Source organism: Corvus hawaiiensis, chromosome 1 (genome assembly GCF_020740725.1).
Source record: "Corvus hawaiiensis isolate bCorHaw1 chromosome 1, bCorHaw1.pri.cur, whole genome shotgun sequence".
In the NCBI taxonomy this organism is placed as follows: domain Eukaryota; kingdom Metazoa; phylum Chordata; class Aves; order Passeriformes; family Corvidae; genus Corvus; species Corvus hawaiiensis.
This window is the reverse complement of record NC_063213.1, coordinates 95129182-95148264: the sequence shown is the minus strand read 5'-3', so window position 1 is coordinate 95148264 and position 19083 is coordinate 95129182. Positions and strand designations below refer to the sequence as shown.

At 48.1% G+C, this 19083-nt stretch overlaps 2 protein-coding genes across 5 annotated transcripts; one reads left to right on the top strand and one right to left on the bottom strand.

Annotated features, from left to right (window-relative positions):
* Window positions 1-113: 113 nt before the first annotated feature.
* Window positions 114-11436, top strand: LOC125331682 (G protein-activated inward rectifier potassium channel 1-like). Of its 2 annotated transcripts, none has more exons than XM_048315985.1 (3): window positions 114-1050; window positions 7243-7459; window positions 7624-9354. In XM_048315985.1, exons 1-3 carry the CDS (start codon window positions 400-402, stop codon window positions 7680-7682), a joined length of 927 nt encoding a protein of 308 aa, XP_048171942.1. In that variant the 5' UTR covers window positions 114-399; the 3' UTR covers window positions 7683-9354. The 2 variants fall into 2 exon arrangements, with proteins under 2 accessions (XP_048171942.1, XP_048171934.1); XM_048315977.1 differs by having other exon boundaries at window positions 153-1050; window positions 9323-11436.
* On the bottom strand, window positions 11437-18547 carry LOC125331692 (acrosin-like). 3 transcript variants are annotated; one of them, XM_048316003.1, is made up of 5 exons: window positions 15131-18547; window positions 14750-14971; window positions 14153-14418; window positions 13746-13891; window positions 11437-13298 (listed from the first exon to the last, which is right to left on the bottom strand). In XM_048316003.1, the coding sequence occupies exons 1-5, from the start codon at window positions 15199-15201 to the stop codon at window positions 12723-12725; spliced, it is 1281 nt and encodes a 426-aa protein (XP_048171960.1). In that variant the 5' UTR covers window positions 15202-18547; the 3' UTR covers window positions 11437-12722. The 3 variants fall into 3 exon arrangements, with proteins under 3 accessions (XP_048171960.1, XP_048171968.1, XP_048171953.1); XM_048316011.1 differs by lacking the exon at window positions 14750-14971; XM_048315996.1 differs by lacking the exons at window positions 14750-14971; window positions 15131-18547 and having other exon boundaries at window positions 14153-14745.
* Window positions 18548-19083: the final 536 nt, after the last annotated feature.

The following is a 19083-nucleotide window of genomic DNA, read 5'->3' as shown; positions in this document are numbered from 1 at the left end:
ACACCGGCCCCGGTACCCGGCTTTACACCGGCCCCGGTACCCGGCTTTACACCGGCCCCGGGCCCCGGCGTTACGCCCGCCCCGGTACCCGGCGCGCCCCGCCCCGGCCCACTCACCCCGCCCCAGCTCGGCTCGGCTCGCCCCGCCCCACCCGCCTCACTCCGCCGGGTCCTTGCTGTGTGCCCCCCTCAAGCCGCGGCTTCTCCGGCCGTTCCCCTGCCCTGCTGGCGAGCGGGCAGCGCTGGCAGCGCCGCGCTCCGGCTCCGCGGGCATCCGGGCACGCCCCGTGTTCTGGGGGCCGCGTCCGGCGGCTGCTGCGCGCAGGCAGCGAGGTGCGGTCACCCCGCCCGCCCCGCCGCATCCTCAGCCTGCCCGCGGAGCACCTCGGCAGCCGGCAGCATGTCAGCCGTGCGCAGGAAGTTTGGGGACGAGTACCAGGCCGTGGGCCTCGCTCGCTGCAGCGCCCGCAGAGAGCGGCAGCGCTTCGTGGACAAGAACGGGCGCTGCAACGTGCAGCACGGGAACCTGGGCGGCGAGAGCAGCCGCTACCTCTCCGACCTCTTCACCACGCTGGTGGACCTCAAGTGGCGCTGGAACCTGCTCATCTTCCTGCTGACCTACACGGTCGCCTGGCTGGTCATGGCCTCGATGTGGTGGGGCATCGCCTACCTGCGGGGTGACCTGCACCAGGCGCACGGCGACGCGTACAGCCCGTGCGTGGCCAACGTGTACAACTTCCCCTCCGCCTTCCTCTTCTTCATAGAGACCGAGGCCACCATTGGTTACGGGCACCGCTACATTACGGAGCGCTGTCCTGAGGGCATCGTGCTTTTCCTCTTCCAGTCGCTGCTGGGCTCCGTTGTCGATGCGTTCCTCATCGGCTGCATGTTCATCAAGATGTCCCAGCCCAAGAAGCGAGCTGAGACCCTCATGTTCAGCCGTGCCGCGGTCATCTCGCAGCGGGATGCCAAGCTCTGCCTCATGTTTCGTGTCGGCAACCTCCGCAACAGCCACATGGTGTCTGCCCAGATCCGCTGCAAGCTGATCAAGGTAAGGCCTGCCACGACAGTGGGTGGCATAGGGCACCTGAGTGGCAGTGGGCGATATGGGCAGGTGCAGGGATGTGCACACAGGGCAGGTAGCGTGAGGCTTCCCCTGTGCAGCCCCTGCTGCTGTTGCCTGCTGGCAGCTCTGCCCTGCCCCAGGGACAGCTGTTCGGTCCCGTGGCATGCGGGTGAGAGGGTGTGACTGGGGTGGTATGAAGGACTAGGGAAGAATTTGGTGTAGCTGTCCATAGTAGGAGCCGTGAAAGAGCCACGCAGGCATAGGGGAAAACTGTCTCATCAGAGACCTCCCAGGGGCATTTCAGTGGATTTGGTCAGGATGGATGGATGTGTCAGGATGCAGGATAGCTGCAAGGAAGGGTACTAAGGCATGCTGCTTAGCAGATGATGGCTGGGAATAAGGAATTGATTTGTGGTGATATTAAACTAGGATAAAAATCAACCTTGACCTCTTCTTCCCCTTGGGGAAACTTGGTGAGCTTTAACTTGCAGTTCCTTATCCCAGTGTTCCAGCTAGTGACCTCACAGCATTTCAGAGGAACTGTATAGGTGCTTTAGTGGAAACACCCTTTGATTGTCACCAGTATCTGTTTATTAATCACTGGCAATGGTCAGTATAATTCAGAATGCAAGAAAACTGGAATTCAAAGGAGATCATAACAACCAAAAAAATAAAATTATGAGGACAGAAGAATTTTGCAGGCACGAAAGTCCAGAAGATAAATTGGGCTGGAGTAAAATGGAAGAAAAGCACTGTATGGCATGCTGAGACTCAGCAATGTAGCATCTCACAGCAGCTCTGTCTTGTCACGGGAGCACACTTGGTGGGGAGCTCTGTCCGAAGCTCCTCAACTGTCAGAAGCTGGGTCCCAGTGATGACATTAATTTCAGGCTATCATATTTGAGTGTTATAAATGTTCTGTACTCTGTCTGGTAAACCTCTCTTTGGAGCAACTGGCCTTTTTAATAATCTGCATAAACAAGCATGAAGCAGTAGGTGACGGGGCAGTGGTAATATGAAAGGCTGTTTTCCTTCTGTTCTGTGCCAAATGCTAGAGTGAGCTGTTAATTTTTCTTGCTACAGAATACCACTTAAAATGGAGAATCTGCTAAGATTTAAAAAGAAGTTGGAGATATGTATAGGAACAAGCTGTAATGAGTTACATTGGAGCAATTTTGGTAGGAATTGGAAAGCCTGCTGAACCATGTTTTTTGTTGCTCTCTAGCAGAAAGCCCCTCTAAAGTTAATTCCATCATTTAAAATGGAATGCAGGTCAAAGTGGAATAAAAGTGGTATCACATTGTGTTTTTACAGAGAGGGTAACTCATTTTCTTTTGAAATAAGACACTGAGTATACAACCTGATGTCCTTTCTGCTGACAATTCTATTGCTGCACAATGCTGGTGTGCAGATGACTGGGACAGAAAACTCAAGGACATTTGATGGACCTGCATGACCACTGTGTCTTAGGATAGCTGTTTTGTAGGCCAGATGATGAATCACTGAGTAGTTCTTGTTTTTTTGGTTTTTTTTTTGGTTTTTTTTTTTTTTTTGTATGATCATCATGCCCATGTGTTATCTTCAAGTTGCTTTGTGACCTTTGGCAAATACAAGCTATGAAGAGAGGAAGATTTAAAATTGAATGTGCAGTAGCTGCCCCCTCAGTCAGCATGGTATTAGTTCCCATGTCTTTCTGTAAATCCTCGTCACTGAACTGGACACACCTTTCTGGTAGCTGGTGGTGGCTGTTCAGATCGCCCTTGAATTTACATCAGATGCTTTGAGGTAGCTTTGTGTGTCCTGTAAACTTGTGGTGAATATGCCAGAATTCACTTGCTATCCTCAGCAAATTCTGCCTTTTTGTGATTAGAGCTCTGTCCCCTGTACTTCCCTGCAGTGCTGCTAACAGCTGATCTTGCCACACTTCTGCTGCACCTGATTAGGTAGCTAGAATTTTCTTTTGTGCTGGTGTCACAGTGAAGGAATATGAAGGAACACATCACATTTTCGTACTTGAGATAGGAGATACATTTAGTAGTGAATGTAGTGTTTTGCTCAGACCAGTGGAGCTCTGAGGATTTACCTTTGTAAGGAAAGTACACTAATCTCAGTCTGTCTGAATGGCAATTACTGACAGTGTGATACCTCCCCTAATACATTCAGTAGACTACAATGGTGCTGCCACACTGGGCTGGCTTTTCTTTGGGTCTAGGGACTGTGCTGCAGCATGGCATAGTGATACCATGCAAAAGTCTGAGGCCCTTTTTTTGACTGAGTTGTGGAGAGTTTGGAAAACAGGTACAAGACTAATTCTGTGTGTTTCAGCAAAAACTTTTCCAGAAACCCACATATTTCTAAGTTACATTGAGTGCTACAAAAGCTGGAAAAAGCAAAATCCTGGGGTAAGAAATAGAAAAAAGCTATTTGGAACTAGCTGCTGAAAATGTGCAGTTTCAGGTCCTGGATTTTTAAACGTCACAGTGAACTGTATTTTTCTGCCTGTTGATTCCTGGACCTTACTAGTGTGCTGATATCACTAGTTTTGGTGTGTAGTTATCTACATAGTGTTTCAGGTAGTAGTGTAGGACATTTTGATTCAGAAAGTTGAGGAATGTAAAATCATCATAGCCTGTTTTCAACATGTGCTAACAATAGTTTTAAAAATACAGTTGTGAAGCATGATAGCCATAGAGGCAGTGAGCTTTGGGTTAGAACCAGCAGGCACCTATTCTTTAGGCTGTACTTACTAACAGCTTTAAATAAACTGAAAGCAAACAATTGTGACAGAAGGTTGGCAGATGGCAGGTGACAGGCATTGGAAATAAGTAAGAAGACCCATTATATGGTGATTTCAATAAATTGATAAGCAGGGCAGAAAGTGCAAAAAAATACATTTTTTAATATTACAGAAGTGTTCCGATTGGAAGGAACTTCAGGAAGTCTCTGGTCCAACCTTCTGCTGAAAGTGTGGTGAGCTAAGAGATCAAACCAAGTTACTTTGGGCTTTTTCCAATATCATTTTGGAAACCTCTAAGAAAAAAGAATGCACAGCCTTGCTGGGCAAGCTTTTCTTCTGCTTGACTGTCATGATGAAAATGTTTTTCTTCAACCCAGTCCAAACTTCCCTTGTTTTATCTTACACCTGTTGTCTCTCTTGTTACTGCTGGGTACCTCTGTGAAAAGCCTGGCTTTGTCTTCTTGATCACCTTCCTCTCAGATTTTGGAATGTTTCTGTTAGATCCCCCTCTATGCCTTCTCTTCTCCGGTCTGAACAAGCCCAGCTCACACAGGTCATATTTACAGCATGGGGAAACTAAACTGCATTAAAAAGTAGCACTGATCCTAGGAATTATCTACAGTAGAGCTCCAGGTACAGGGTCACAACCAAAAAGCTCCACACAAATCTTTAGCAATGATATCAAAGTAACAAGATCATGTTATTCCAGTAATATAAAATACAATAACTCTTCTTGCAAGCTGGGCAGTTCAGCATTTTTTAGATTCGTTTCTCTACAACATGCTACAATATTAAGCTCGATGGTGCTGCATCTTTTGCATCCCACTTTTTCTGCTCCAGTGCTTAATTAGTTCACCTGGATATCAAAACATAATTATGTGAGTTCTCTAATGAGTGAACTGACAGAGGGTTAATAATCATAAAACTGCATCATGTCCGCTTAAAGAGAGATGCATAAACAACAGGGTTTAGAAAAGCAAAGAGAATGAATAAAGGATAGGAGGGAAGATCTGAAGGGCGTGATGTGCTTGTTCAGACACTGAAACAGCCTAAGTGCAGTGGAAGTCTGCCTTGTAATAAAAACCAAAACATCCAGTGGCAGAAAGTTAAAGACACAGAAGTCTTTTTTTTCTTTTTCCTAAGCTGTGAAAAAATTTACCTTTGGAGAAATTCTTTGAGACCTTTAGATTATCCATCTCTGACCACATTTAAATTGCAAGCCAGGGCATTTCTAAGTAATTGTGCCCTTGTTCAACATGTATTAATCTGCAAAATTTGCTTGTCTTTGTGTTATGTGGATGGTCAAAATAAAGAATCACAAGTGTTCCTTCCAGACTTACTGCTGGCAGTTTGTAGTCTTCTGCCTTATTTTGTGATCCTTTGAGTAAAGATGTAAAACAAAGGTCACTGGCTAGGAACCTGGATGTATTGGGGCTATTAAGCTCTCTTCATTCAGGTTAACATCTTTTTATTCAACAAACAAGTTTTTTTCAAGAATCCTCCATGCCCTGCATAAATCAATCCTGTATATAAGATACTGAATACCTCAAACACAACCTTCTGCTTTCTCCCAGATCTGTTACCTCTAATCACCCTCGCTGGGTTTGTTTATTATTGAATGGATTTGATCGAAGACTCTTCCGCAAAGAAAAATGGTTTGTAGATCAAACAGTTCTTAAGTCAGTCAGGCAGCAGTTTGTGCAAATATCCACATTTTTGTCAGGTAAATGTATTTGATAAGACTTTGGGACAATTTGAGATTTAGATGTTGGTTCATACAGCTCATGTTGAGGCTTGTTACCTTGGAGCAAGGCTCATACACGGCCAATCAATTTGTGCACCCACTGCAGGAACAGTAGCCAGGCAACAAAAGCAGTGGCGTAGTCTGCAGCTTGCCTCAGGAAAAGAGAAAAGATGTTTTTGCAGTAGGTTGCTTACCCCTTTGCATATAACAGAGACTGTCACCACTGGTATGCAGCAGTAGTTTTGATGGCTTTTATTTCATAGCCTTTTTACGTTTCAAATCATAAATAATTTGTGAAAATGCTTTCACACGCAATCAGCTGATGTTTTCTCTGTCTTCATCAATACTGGAGAAATTGATTCTTGTCCTCTTGTGCAGGGGAGAGCTTTGTTACTTACATAGGAAGAATGTTTTTTCCTCAACGGCAAAACAAACACATAGCACATAAATGAAATAATGCATTGTATTTAATAAGGAGCTGTACTCCAGCAGCTACCTAGCTGGTTATGTAATCTCCAGTAAATACCAGGCAGTTAAAAAGTCAGCATTTTTAGGATACACGTGAAGAGGAGAGACAAAATGAAGATATATGAGTTGCTTGGGGATTTTCTTTAAAGACAGAAGCTTTCTTAAAAGAATACTAGTCAGATCTAAGTTGATGGCAAAGCTGCTGCCTTTGGCTTGCTCTCAATGAATGGTGTTTCCAAGCAGTGGAACCAGTACATTTGTCAATACAAATGCAACACACTTAAAACTATTTATTTATTCATTTACGATAATATAATTTACAATAATATTTATTTATAATCAATAGTCAGCTTCTTAAAGAGTGCTTTTTAATCAAACAATAAACAGAAAGGATTCTAAATAGGATTTATATCAGCTGTGCAAAGCTTCTAATTTTAATGGGCAATTTCCACCAGAGACATTCAAAGCAATCAGGTGAGGAGCTGCCTGGCCAACTGATGTAACTTGTAGTTATACTTTGAATACCAGGAAAATTTGGAGGGAGCACTATGGGGTGGAGGGAAGTTATCATATCTGTATTTTTATTGGACCCATGAAATGATGGAAAGAAAAATGAGGCACTTAGCTTAATAACAAGTTCATTATTAAGGTCAATATCCAGTTGGTGGAATATGCAAGGGGTGATAGCATCATCAGTATCAATTCAGATGGTTTTGTGAAAATGTCACTTACCAGATGTACTGTGCAATTACTATGATGTTTACCTTTGAGTTAGTACATCACAGTGTCTGCCAAACAGAAGAGAGTAACATACAAAAATAATGAAACGTGAATTCAAACAACAGAACAAAATGTGCCCAGCTTGCAGATTTTGGTCTTGTTAACAGAGCTTTTGCCACAGGATATTCATGTTGAACATCCATTACAAGGCATGTAGTGTGGTACACGACATTTTTGTCAAAGTGTATAAATATATATATATATATATATATGTGTCATAGTAGAGTTTGTAGGTGGTGATGAGATCTATTGGCATAATAAGAAAAGTCAAAATTGGTCTTGCAAGGTAGCCTCATAGTATTTAGCATTACTTATATCTCCATCATGAAGCCCCCAGACCTAATACATGTAGCTGGTAATGTCATGGAGAAGGTGGGTTTAAACTTTATTGCACTGATTCCATGTTTTGCCTCACATGGTGATTACTAAATCATCTTTTTCTCTTTAGTCCAGACAGACACCAGAGGGAGAATTTCTGCCGCTAGACCAGTGTGAATTGGATGTTGGATTTGGAACTGGAGCCGACCAGCTGTTTTTAGTTTCCCCTTTAACCATCTGTCATGAAATTAACTCAGAGAGCCCCTTCTTTTGTCTGTCACAAAGATCACTGAGAAGTGAGCAATTTGAAATAGTTGTCATCCTCGAAGGAATTGTTGAGACTACCGGTAAGACTTAGAATAATATGCATGCTCTAATTTTCAGTCTTTGTTTTCAGTGCTGATATTTTTAGCAAGGCAGCTGTTAGTCCTGGATGCTCCAGCATATCCTACCATATGCTGCAGAGCTTCAGTGGCTCTCACTGGCCAATAAAGTCCTCCCTTCCCCACAGGGCTCTGCATTACCAATTCCCAAAGTGGCCAGCAAGAGATGCAGCCTGCCACTCTTTGACTATGGCACATGGAACAACTCAACGCTCTCAGGAGGCTTCTGTTTTAAGGACAACCACTCTGAAATCAAAGTTGAACTTCAAAATTTCTGCAAAATTTCTTTCAGCATAGTTTGCACTGAATTGAATTCAGAATAAGAAATCCAGTTTTACAGTGCAAATACAGACCTCATAGTCACAAAAACTGTAGGCATAAGTGGTTATTGGCAAATATGAGAAGGCTTTTTAAAATTTTTTTAATTTGGGTATGGTGTTGTCCAGATGGCAGCTGATTTTGTGCCCTTCTGTTTTGAGGACTCAATTCTTCTATGAATCCCGTGAAAATGGGTTCCAGTTGTATAAGGAGCTCTTCATCAACGATCCATGAGTACTGCTGAAGTCCAAATCAGTCAGTATGGTCATCAGCATTCTGATCATCTTCTTCCTTCTTTTGAGGGTTTGTTAAACTTTGGTTAACCAAAGAGCTTCCTTGGCCTTTCAGCAAGGTTAGCAGCTGCCTCCTTCCTGCCTTGGAAACACTGATGTCCCTTTGGTGCAGCCTTGTGCAGTCACCTCACTGCCTGATTACTCTCCACTCACTGGCCCTAACCAAATACACAATTCTCTGGGGCAGAACACTCTTTCACACTGAGTGTGGCAGTCTTTAGATCCCTGCAGAGGCCTCATCTTACCCTGAACCATTTATTTTAGATAAGCATGTATTCATAACCTCCCCTAATGCAATTACCTGTCTGGATATTTGAAAGGAAACATTTTACACTTGAGAATCCATATAGCAGTAACCAGAGAGCAAATCAGAATTTGGGCTTACTGATTGCTAGTTCTGTCTCTGGACATTACCATGACAGGAAGTGTTAAAGTTCTGCTCACCTGGGATATTTGTATAAATTATTGTGAGTGCTGCTGTGGTGAGATGGTAACAGATTTGCTTGGTTAGAACACATTTTAGCTGTGAGTTCACACATGTAAATACTACCAGTGATGTATGTTTGCACTAAGTGGAACAAAATCTTCAATGAGTTTACAATGCCACCTGTGTCTTAGCATGAAAGACAGCTTCAGTGTCTCTGCACAGCTTTTGTCTTGACATACTGTTTGGAGAAAAAGTAACACAGCCTACAGGAGAAATGCAAGATTACGTTTTTTATTTAGTGTTGTCTCCCCCAACACCTGATCCTTGCCAAAGGATTCTGTAAGCCTCTGCCAAGCAATAGTTCTTTCTCCCAAGAAACAGTATCACTTACTCTCTCAAGGCTGAATTGGGATTGTTCAGCCTGGAAAAGAGAAGCTTGGGATGACCTAATTGTAGGCTTCCAGTACTAGACACAGTGAAGAAAATTAATTCCATCCCAGCTGAAACCAGCACACAAGCTAATACTGTTCTAATTTTACATTTTGCTTTTGATTGGTTGCAAGTCTGTAATATTTAATCCAGTATTTGCATAAAAATCTAGTCAGTCAATTAGAGGCACTCCACTGACTGTCAGAAGATTGTCTAGGAACAACTGCCCCATTTTATAATCTATAAAATTGTTGGCTTACTGGTTGCAATTGATTTTTATCTGCCAGCCTGACCATGTATTTTTTGTTCTATGTTCTGCTTGCTCACATTAGAATGCCATGCTCTTGTCCATTTCCATAGGAATGACGTGTCAAGCTAGGACCTCATACACAGAAGATGAAGTTCTTTGGGGACATAGGTTCCTCCCAGTAATGTCTCTGGAAGATGGCTTTTTCCGTGTTGATTATTCTCAGTTTCATGCCACGTTTGAAGTCCCCACTCCTCCTTACAGTGTTAAAGAGCAAGAAGAAAACCTTGCCCAGTCATCTCTTTTGAATAGTCCTTTTGATAAGAAAACCAGAAGAGAACAGGTTTGTCCACTTGACTGTGTTGATACTACAGGAGAGAAGAACAAGCTTCCTGTCAAACTGCAGAAGATCAGCTCGAGAAAGGAAGGCCTTCCACAAAGAGCCCCGAGAATGAGTTCCAGTAACACAGAGAAGACTTCCAGTACTGGAGATCTCTTGAAAATTGAAGAAATGAGTCCCATCTATGATGGTGAAGACAGTGATGACAGGATGCAGCTAAAAGCCTTAAAAATAAAGGCCAAGGCTCTGACTCAGTCTACCAGTGATCTTGAGTCACAGAAGGATTTTCCAAGTATGGGCGCTCTAGAGGTGAAGTTGGAAGATAATTTTCCTGCCAAACTTTGAAAAATGAACTCTGATCGCGTCTTTCAAGAGCTAGGAAACAGGAGTTGTTGCTGATAAACTGCATTTGAGACTGCTGCCCTGAAAGAGTTGTTCCACAGTAAAGTCATAACTTGGTTTTCCCACTTTCAGGAAGAATGATCCTTTTTGTATAATTGTTCTGTACAGATCTAATTTAGGTAGCATACTAGGACTTTGAGGTGCAGTGAGGTTACCCTTTCATGCCAAAGAGATTCCTGCCCTGATGATGTTTATCAGCATGCTCATTGCAAATCCACACTGTCTTCCATGTATGCAGAGGCTTTTTCACAAAGCCAGGATCAGATGCTTAGTCAGAGAGTGAAACATTCCGAGATGGAACCAAGAAGAGCGTAACATCAGCTGAAACACAGCTTTGTGCAGCTCAGATCCTGGACTGTTCCTGGTGTACAGAACAGCTGAACACAAGAAGAGTATGTGACACTGCTCAGCCATAGTTCAGTTCTCTCTCAGTGATCCCTTTGCAAAGTGGCCTTCCTGGTGCATCCTTCTTTCCCAGTGATTGTGGCATGCTTGCTCTGTGCTCCCAGTGTCTCATTCATGATCATTCAGGTGGAGGAAGCAGTGTGCAATAACCTTTGGGTCATTGGACTCACATGAGCTCTCATAAACATGATGATCATTTATCCTGTCCAGAATTAGACCTCAGCATTTGATTTGGTGGATCCCGTGTTGAATTTTAATGACTATATCACCACTCACTGTGAAGGAAACTTGAGATCGGTAGCTCAACTTAATGGTGTGTTTTATACTGCAACTAAATGAAATTTCAGTTTGGAGACGTGGTAAGTAAATAAAAGCAAAGTGCTAAATAATGCTCTGTCATTACACATCTCAGAGTTTTACTAATTAATGGTAATGTCTTTGATGTTGCTGATTTTCATTTTGTTACATTTGCTTTCTCCATTTATATATGATTCTCAGTAATTTTGTAAATTTGATATTTATTGCTATTCAGCTCAATCCACCTCCGTCTGTGAGAGAGGCTTTTTCTTTCCTGGTTGTTAGTAAGTATAAACACACCTGGCTGTTTTGTGAACAGTGTTCAGTAGCTCAGCTTACAGGGTGTTCATCCCCAGAACACCAGTACCAGCAAAGCAGTCTCCAATAGAAGGATCAAATTCTGCTCTTGTTGTGTGGACAAAATTCAGTCAAACTTAAAAGGGGTGGCAGTGGCCATATTGTTTGGCAATGCATTCCTTGATGGTAAAGTGATGTATCCAAGCTAGGAGTGGCTTGGCTTGCATAACTATTTCTTGCTTTTGATCTGTCTACGGTGTGAAACTGGAAAATGGCGTTTTGTGCAGCCATAAGATTTGCTGCTTGTCATTGTTTATTTGTTCTCAACATGAATTTCAACAATACATATGTGCTCAAATCTGTATTTTCATTTATCAACTGTATTTGTATGGAATATTTAGATGACAGCATGAAGTCTTACATGATGATGACTCTCCCTACTGTTCAGAACTGCCAAAATTATTACAAAATAAAATTCCAACCACCTTGGGTCTCAAGCATTCTTTACTTGAATGTGCATGTGTATGTTGACAGCAAAGCAGCTCCAGGAGATGAGGCACCATCCTTGGGCACACTCCCCCTCTGCTGTGGGACAGGAACTGGGGGGGCTTCCCCTGTTTGGGGGCTTCCCTCCCTTTGTGGGGGTGGGGCATGTACAGGTGTAAATGACATTAATTAGATTAGATTATTAGATCAGCAAGGTGCTGCCCAGGGCAGTTTTAAGTCATTTTTTGCCTTTTTTTGGAGGTGAGTAAAAATGGGGGAGCCTGGGAGGGTGAGGGTGTCACTGGGAGCACCCCAGTGTCACTGGGACAGCGATGATGTGGAGGAGGAGTGGGTGGGGGGGAGCAGGTGGGTCATACAGGGCCCCTCCAAAAAAGGGAGGTTACAACCCAAAGCAGCATAAAAAGGGGTTAAAAAGCAAACTGCATTGTAAAAAATATAAAAGCCAGCTAGTCCTCTAAGACCCTTGAGACTAAACCAGCTGACACCTCCAAGACAATAGAGAATAAACTGAAGGGAGTGCAGGGCTGTGGTACCTGTGTGTGAATATATCTTGATATTCACCTAATACATATTTTCTATTTTACTTTCTATTCATCTTCTTAGTGCCTGCTTTGTATTCTACTTTCTCATCTTTCCTGGTGTCAACTTTCTGGTCTTCTTTGTAATTTCTAGCTTCTAATCATTTTGTGTGTCTACTGAATGTGATTCTTGTGGCTTCTCTTCTTGCACTTTTCTGGCTCCCAGCGGGGCGCTGTGGGAGGAGAAGGTGCTGTTGGTTTCCCATTTTTCCCGCAGTCCAATTCTCCCTGATTCTTCTCTCCCCACTGGATATCAAGCTCCTTGCACAGTCCTTGGTGCAGACCTTGAGTCTTTCTAAAACCATGTCCCCTGAGTCATGAGAGAGTTCAGTTTCAAGTCCCACACCCAGGGATCCCACTGATGGGCAGCCTAAAACTGTTCCCAGCTGCTGTCCTCAAGAGCTGTAGCCCCTGTGACCTGTGTTCCCTTCTCCCATCACAGCTTCGTTTTGCTGGTGCCCGGCCAGGGACTCCTTGCCTTGCACAGGACATGCTAACAGTGACAATAGGCAACTTTATTTCCACAGCTAAATCAACTTCAGCATTTGTGTGCATGCAGAGGAGGAAGATGGGCAGGACAGAGGATGCCTTTGACCCTGAGGCTGTCTTTGGATCAGCAGGCACTGCCCCAGTAAGAAATGGTCACGGTGCACTGCAGCCTGCACTGGATCCTGTTCATCCTGCTGCTCACGTCTTTTTTCCCATTAGGTCCTGCAGCATCTCGTGCACCCGTGTTAAGAAGTGCACCAGTACCTGGTATGGATGTGGAGCGGATGGAAGCTGGAGAGGTTGCGTTGGCATTGGCCTTGGCTGCTCAAAGGGGGTTGAGGTGAAGGCTGCCTCTGGCATTGGCATGGCTGTTACAGTTGGGTGCTGATGTGGAGCGGGCGTAGAGCAGCCCAATTCTGTTGGTGTTGGCCCTGGATGCTCAGAGGGGCTTGAGGTGAAGGTTGGCTTTGGCATTGGAGTGGTTGTTACAACTGGCTGTGGATGTGGGGTGGGCGTAGAGCAGCCCAATTCTGTTGGTGTTGGCCCTGGCTGTTCGAAGGGGGCTGAGATGAAGCCTGGTTCTGGTGCTGGAGTGGCTGTTACAGATGGGCACAGGCCCGTCTGGACCAGGATCCAGTCGTAGAAGTGCTGAGTGGAGGTGTAGACTCCAGGCCGTTTTGCTCTGGCACAACCTTTTCCCCAGCTGGTCACTCCAACAAGCCAGAAGTAGCTGGCCCTGTTATCTTTGCACACCAGAGGCCCTCCACTGTCACCCTGCAGCAGATGAAAGAGGATTAGGGTGCTGTTGGGTGGCTGCTGGCAGCACTAGAGGTTTGCTTCTCTCTTGCAGCTCCTGCCACAGGTGTGTTCTGAGCACAAAAGGGCTCTGCTCAGGTGCTGGAGTCTCCAGAACCTTAGCTGGGAACAGTTGGGTGTCTGTGAAGTAGTGCCCCCTCTTGTATCTGCACAGTGATCCTGGATGTGCAGAGCGTGGATGATCCAGCATCTGGACCTGTGGCAGAGTGCCAGGCCTTGGGAACACGGGCACTGGGCACGGACCCACAGATACGGGGAAGGGGAAGGAAACTCCACCAGTGGAGGGAACCCAGGGCTGGAAAAGTGATTTTCCAGGCAAAGCAGATGCTAGCCTACGCCTGCATGGTGGTGATGGGGTACTGGGGGGAACAGCTGGGGGCTGGCTGACCCACAGCACACTCGTACCTGGCAGGTGTCGATGCCACCCCGTGGGTAGCCAGCACACAGGTTGTGGGTGTGGATGGTCCCAGCGTACCACTGGCTGCTGTTAACGAGCTGGATATCAAGGAGACGGACCTTGGCTTCCTGCAGGACATCACTTGGTCCCTGAGCTGTGAGCACAGGAAGGAATGAGCTTGCTGCTGGTTCTACTCCCTGGTCTGGGGGTGAAGTCCTTCCCTAAGGCTTTGCCCCTGGAGCAGCTGTTGAAGTGCCATGTCCTTTCTGTCTGGCTTTGGGGAGCGGGCCAGGCCCATCTCTCCAGAGGCGTACATCCTACAGCCTGACTTTGGTCTCTGCTGTCAGGAAGCCCAACCCATCTCTCCGGTGTGCTCAGCTTGCCTGCAGGGCACAGGTCCCTTTTGGGAACTCACCTTTTGCACTGGCAGAACCCCAGCCAGCAATGTAGCAGGTTTTCAGCTCTGACACAGTAAGCGAGGCATTGGGCACACAGGCAAGCTGGACGTATTCACTGCACTCCGCGGGCTGGTCCAATTCCAGCAGGGCGATGTCGTTCTGCTGTGAAGCAGCAGCGTAGTGTTGGTGAGTCAGGAGCCGCTTCACGTGGCGCACCTGCGCGCCGGGGCCCAGGTGAGTCAGCCGGGTGGCCCCGATCAGCACTCGCCACATGGTGACATTCCTGGAAGGCAGAGAGAGGGGTGAGAGGGAGCAGAGCCCTGGGCCGTGGCAGCTCAGCACCCCCCTGCCTTCTGCTTCCCGAGGCAGAGGGGAAAGCAGAGCAGCAGAGAGTGTGACTGCCCTAGCATGCCTGAGGCTCCGGGAATGCCACGCTGGAGGCTGCTGGGCAGCAGTGGCACAAGCCCAGCCTTCCGAGCAGGCCCTCAGTTGGGCTCTGCAGGGCCGAGGCACTGGGCACAATGCAGGGAAACAGGATGGGAGCAGTATGTGGTGCTGCAGCCTGGGCAACTGTTTGAGTTGTGGGGATGTCCTCATCCCTTGCGCCTCCTCACCTGACCCGGATGAAGCAGTGGGCTGCTGTAAGGACCCACCGTGGGCTGATGAGGGACCCTCCGCACGTATGCCCGGTGCCTATTTTCCTGGGATCCTGGATGCTGACAATCCAGGGCCAGGCCCCTGGCTGGGCACCTGTGGCACCCACGACGTGTGGCATGCTGTAGTCAGAAGCTATGGAGTCATAGTCAGAAGCCATGGGCCGGAGCCCGCAGGTGCCTCTGTAAGCAGAAGGTCATTAGTGCCCTGCCCACGGGCTGCTGCTGCTCACGCTGTGCCTTTGTCCCAGCACCTGGGGCAAGGAGGCTCCACAAGGGGTTTGGGAAGACATGGGGTGTGGCAACGGGGGACAAGCACCCTCCCAGAGCCCGGGGCCGTACCTGCAGGTGTCCCAGGTGCCGTGTGCAGGCCTGTACACAGCCAGCAGGATGAAGAGGTACAGCAGATTCATCACTGCCCGTGGCGTGTGTCAGCTTCAAGAAACAAAAGCTTGTCTCTTCCAGTGCAGCCAGTGACCCAAGTGCCTGCAGCAGCTGCAGGGCCCATGGCACCCATGGCCACGGGGCTGATGTCACAGAGTGGCTGGTTCCAGGTTCTGGGCACGGTGCCCTCAGAGGGCAGGGAAAGGCCACAGCCTCAGAGAACCACAGAATGGTTTGGGTTGGAAGGGACCTTGAAGATCCCTTCAAGGCAAGGCAAGGGAGTCCCGTGCCTGGCACCTGCAAAACAATGCCCTGGGCAGACAAATCTGGCACAAAGGGAGAGGGTCTCTCCAAAGGGAGTGTTTGGTCAGAGAGGGTGCTCAGAGCCACCACAGGATGGTGAAAACTGGCACATCAAGGCTAGGAAGAGGACAGGAAGGACAATGCCACATGCCAACAACTTGGGGGGATGTGTTAAGGCAAATGAGCCTTAGCCAGTGGAACAAACCTGGGAAACTCTGAGTGTTGCAACAGAAATTGCTGACTGTGTCAGTGTGTGTGAGAAGCTGACAGCAGTTTCAATGCCATAGGGAAGCCCTTGTGAGCCTCTTTATACATCTTCCATGTTTGGAGCAGGGTGAGTACTGCAAATGCCTCAGCACTGCCTCTCATTTTGGAGGCTGGTGCTGGAGGTCGTGGCTGCAGAGCACGAGGGGCCGAGATGGGGAATGTTCATGCACTCACTGCTGTGATTTAGGAATGGTATTCCCCAATCCAGCGTTCCCACCGGAACACTGCAAACCACATGCTGCTCACTCCCCTCTCCCCTTCCCCTCCCTTCTGCAGTGACCTTGAGAGGAGAATTAGAGGCACAAAAGGTAAAGATCATGGGTTGAGACAAGAACAATACACTGGAAACAGCAATTAAATAAGAAAATGAACAGTATCAGCACCAATATTAATAATGGAGTGTACAAGGGAGTGGAACAATTCACATGCAACCATCCAGCCCCTAGAGCCTGGCAATACCTGACCAGGCCACCAGCATGTGACCCAGAGGGGACTTCTTCCCCTGTCCCTGGAAAGGGATGTGAGGTGGTACAGAATAACCTCCAGGTCCTGGCCATGCCCCATCCTGGCCAGAACCAGGACATTCACCTTCATCATCTGCAGCACAGCTTTGGGGTCTGTGCCAGAGCCACTGGATCCCTGCATGCCAGGGAGGGCAGTCAGCAGAGATTAGCAGACTTCAGAAGCTCCTCAGCTCTCACTCTGGCCCCTGGTTTTCCTCATTTTATGGAGTGGAAGAACACATGTCCAGCTCCTCCCAGTGTCTTCTTCACTGGAAATCCTCTGTGCTTTGGTGCCTTTTCTGACATCCTGCTGCATCTGGGAGAAGCAGTGGGAAAACTCAAAGCTTTGGGTGAAGGTCCTTCCTACACCACCTTACCTGAAGTGCACCCAGGAAGGCTGGGCTGTGGCATATTCCTGACCTAGGCTCTCCAGAGGGAGATCTGCTGTCTCCCCATAGGCCACAGAGGCTTTTAATATGAGATGAACTCCACTTTGCCTCCCCAAGCTCAGGTTCCACAGCCTCTGACTCTGGGAAATGCTGTGCTCTCCTGTCCACCCCGCTTCACTCGCCTGGAGAGGGTCAATGGCTGATACGGCGGCACCTCCTGCAGAAGGGGAGTAGTGAAGGTGCTACCCTTGCAGCTGAAAAGAAGGTTCATTTTGCCATGGGATCCCAGAAGGTCATCAAGCACATCATCAGTGGAGTCCAAAAAAAATAAAAATTAAAGGTGTTGACACAGGTGCACTCACCAAGCACGTGCAGGCAGTCTAGAGAGAACTGCCTGGGCTTGATTTGCGAGTAAGAGCCAGAAATGGGTTCACTTAGCCAGAAATGAGATCTCTCTCTGCAGCGAGCCAGCTGCTTGCCATTCCCTTAGGCCCTGGCCACAAGCAGCACTGAATCTGTGAGCTCTCACCCCGCAGTCTCTCAGGATCCCTGGGTAACCCCAAAAAGACTGCTTCAATATCAGGGGCTGCAAGAGGCCTCCAAACAAGCAGCTAGGGGATTAGGTGAGGGGAGGAACTGAAAAAAAAATGCATATGATTTTCCCTGGATTTGTGAAAGAAAACAAGAAAGAAATATAGGACCCCAAAAAACAAAGCCACTTGATGGGAGAGGCAGGTGAGCATCTGTGGTTCAGGAATTTCAGAATGCACTCAGCTGCAGCTTGCAGCCAAGGATCCTGAAACATTCCAGCAGCCAGCACTGCCACCTGATCCCAGTGTCCCCCACCCTCTGCCCCATGCATTTACACAGGACCAAAGCCCCAGCGGTCCTTGAAAGGAAAACACCCAACTGTACACACCTGGTAACCTGCTCCTGGGTTCTGCAGCCTGGGGAGAAAGACAAATCCCCTCACTAGAAAACGAAGCAGGTCTGAGCTGGGCTTTCTCAAGGCACACTAAAGGCAGAGGCAGGTTTGGGAAATGGCACCTGAGCCGCAAGGGAATCAGAGAGGGATTCTCAACTTCAGAGGCACCGGTGAGCGCAGCCTCTCCTGACACCAGCTGGGCCTCCAGCCCCTGAGATGCCTCGTGCCTCCAAACAGAGGTGCCAGAGCATCTGATCTGCACTGACCAGGCCTGTCCCACGTCCCACTGACCACTGCAGCGCCCCAGCCCTCCCCTGCTCCAGCCAGCCCGTGTACAGGCTGTTCCCATCTCCACCTCCACGCTACAGGGGGATCAAACGCCGCTGATCACACCCACTGCTACCTCTGAGCTGACGGGAGAGGAAGATTTCCTCATTTGCTGTTGCGGCCAGTGGCACCTCTCCAGAACAGGTTTTGTCTCCTGCTCGGTGGCCCTCTGCACCGGCCAGGCTGGCTCCGTGCTGCTGGGCCTCTCCCAGTCCCTCAGAGCAAGGCTCCAGCCGCGTCTTCAGAACACCCCCAACTCCCCAAAACAGCCCGGCGCTCTTGCGGCAGTTTGGGTGGGCAATGTCAAACTCACACCAAGGACTCGCTTTGCCCAATCACCCGAGATGGGAGAACCACGCGGCCTGACCACGCAGAGCCCCAGGGACGGCAACTGCTCTGCCTAACGCAGGCGGGGGACCGTGGGCTGGGGAGAGAAGAGGGCGCGGAGAGCAGGAAATTTCCAGCGCTTTGGGTCCCGAGCCGCCCTGCCAAACACGTGTGGAGCCCCGGGGCCGAGAACTCTCCCCACCCTGGTACCTCCCTTCTCAACCCGCCCCAAAACAACTCCCACGGTTCGCCCGTGGGAACCGGAGCTCCCCGGCCGGCGGTCGCCATCGTGCGCGCCGCCCGCATCGAAGGTCCCCGCCACCATAGCGACGAGGGCTGCCCGCGCAGCGCCTGACTAGAACGGTCCAGGGGATCATCGTGCGCGCCGCCTGCATGGAAGGTCCCCGTCACCATAGCGACAGGGGCTGCCCGCGCAGCGCCTGAGTAGAACGGCCCACGCCGCCCCGGCCTCGTCTCCCTCTCCCCAGCCTTGGCCTCGCTCCTTTGTGCGCAGGGAGGGTCCCCCCAGGGAGGAGAGGGGCCCTGGTGCCAGCCTGGGGTGCCCGGTGACCAAGGGCAGTGAAACATAGATTTAGAGGAAACAGAAAGGTTTTAGTCATAGGCTTGGGATTTCAGTTGTAGGCTTGGGCCCAGTAAGAGTTAATTAAAATGGGAGAGCTGGACCTGAAATAGGGTTTTAGATGTTAGTACCTGATTACCAAATAACTGATGATCTGTCATTTGCATGTTTGCCTAGCTGTGCTTAGAATGAGGAGTAGAAACATTGATAAGTTGGTGTAGGGAACAAGGACAATTACCAATTTCCTCCCTTGGTAGGAACCCCTCCAAAAGTCACGCAAGAAGAAACTT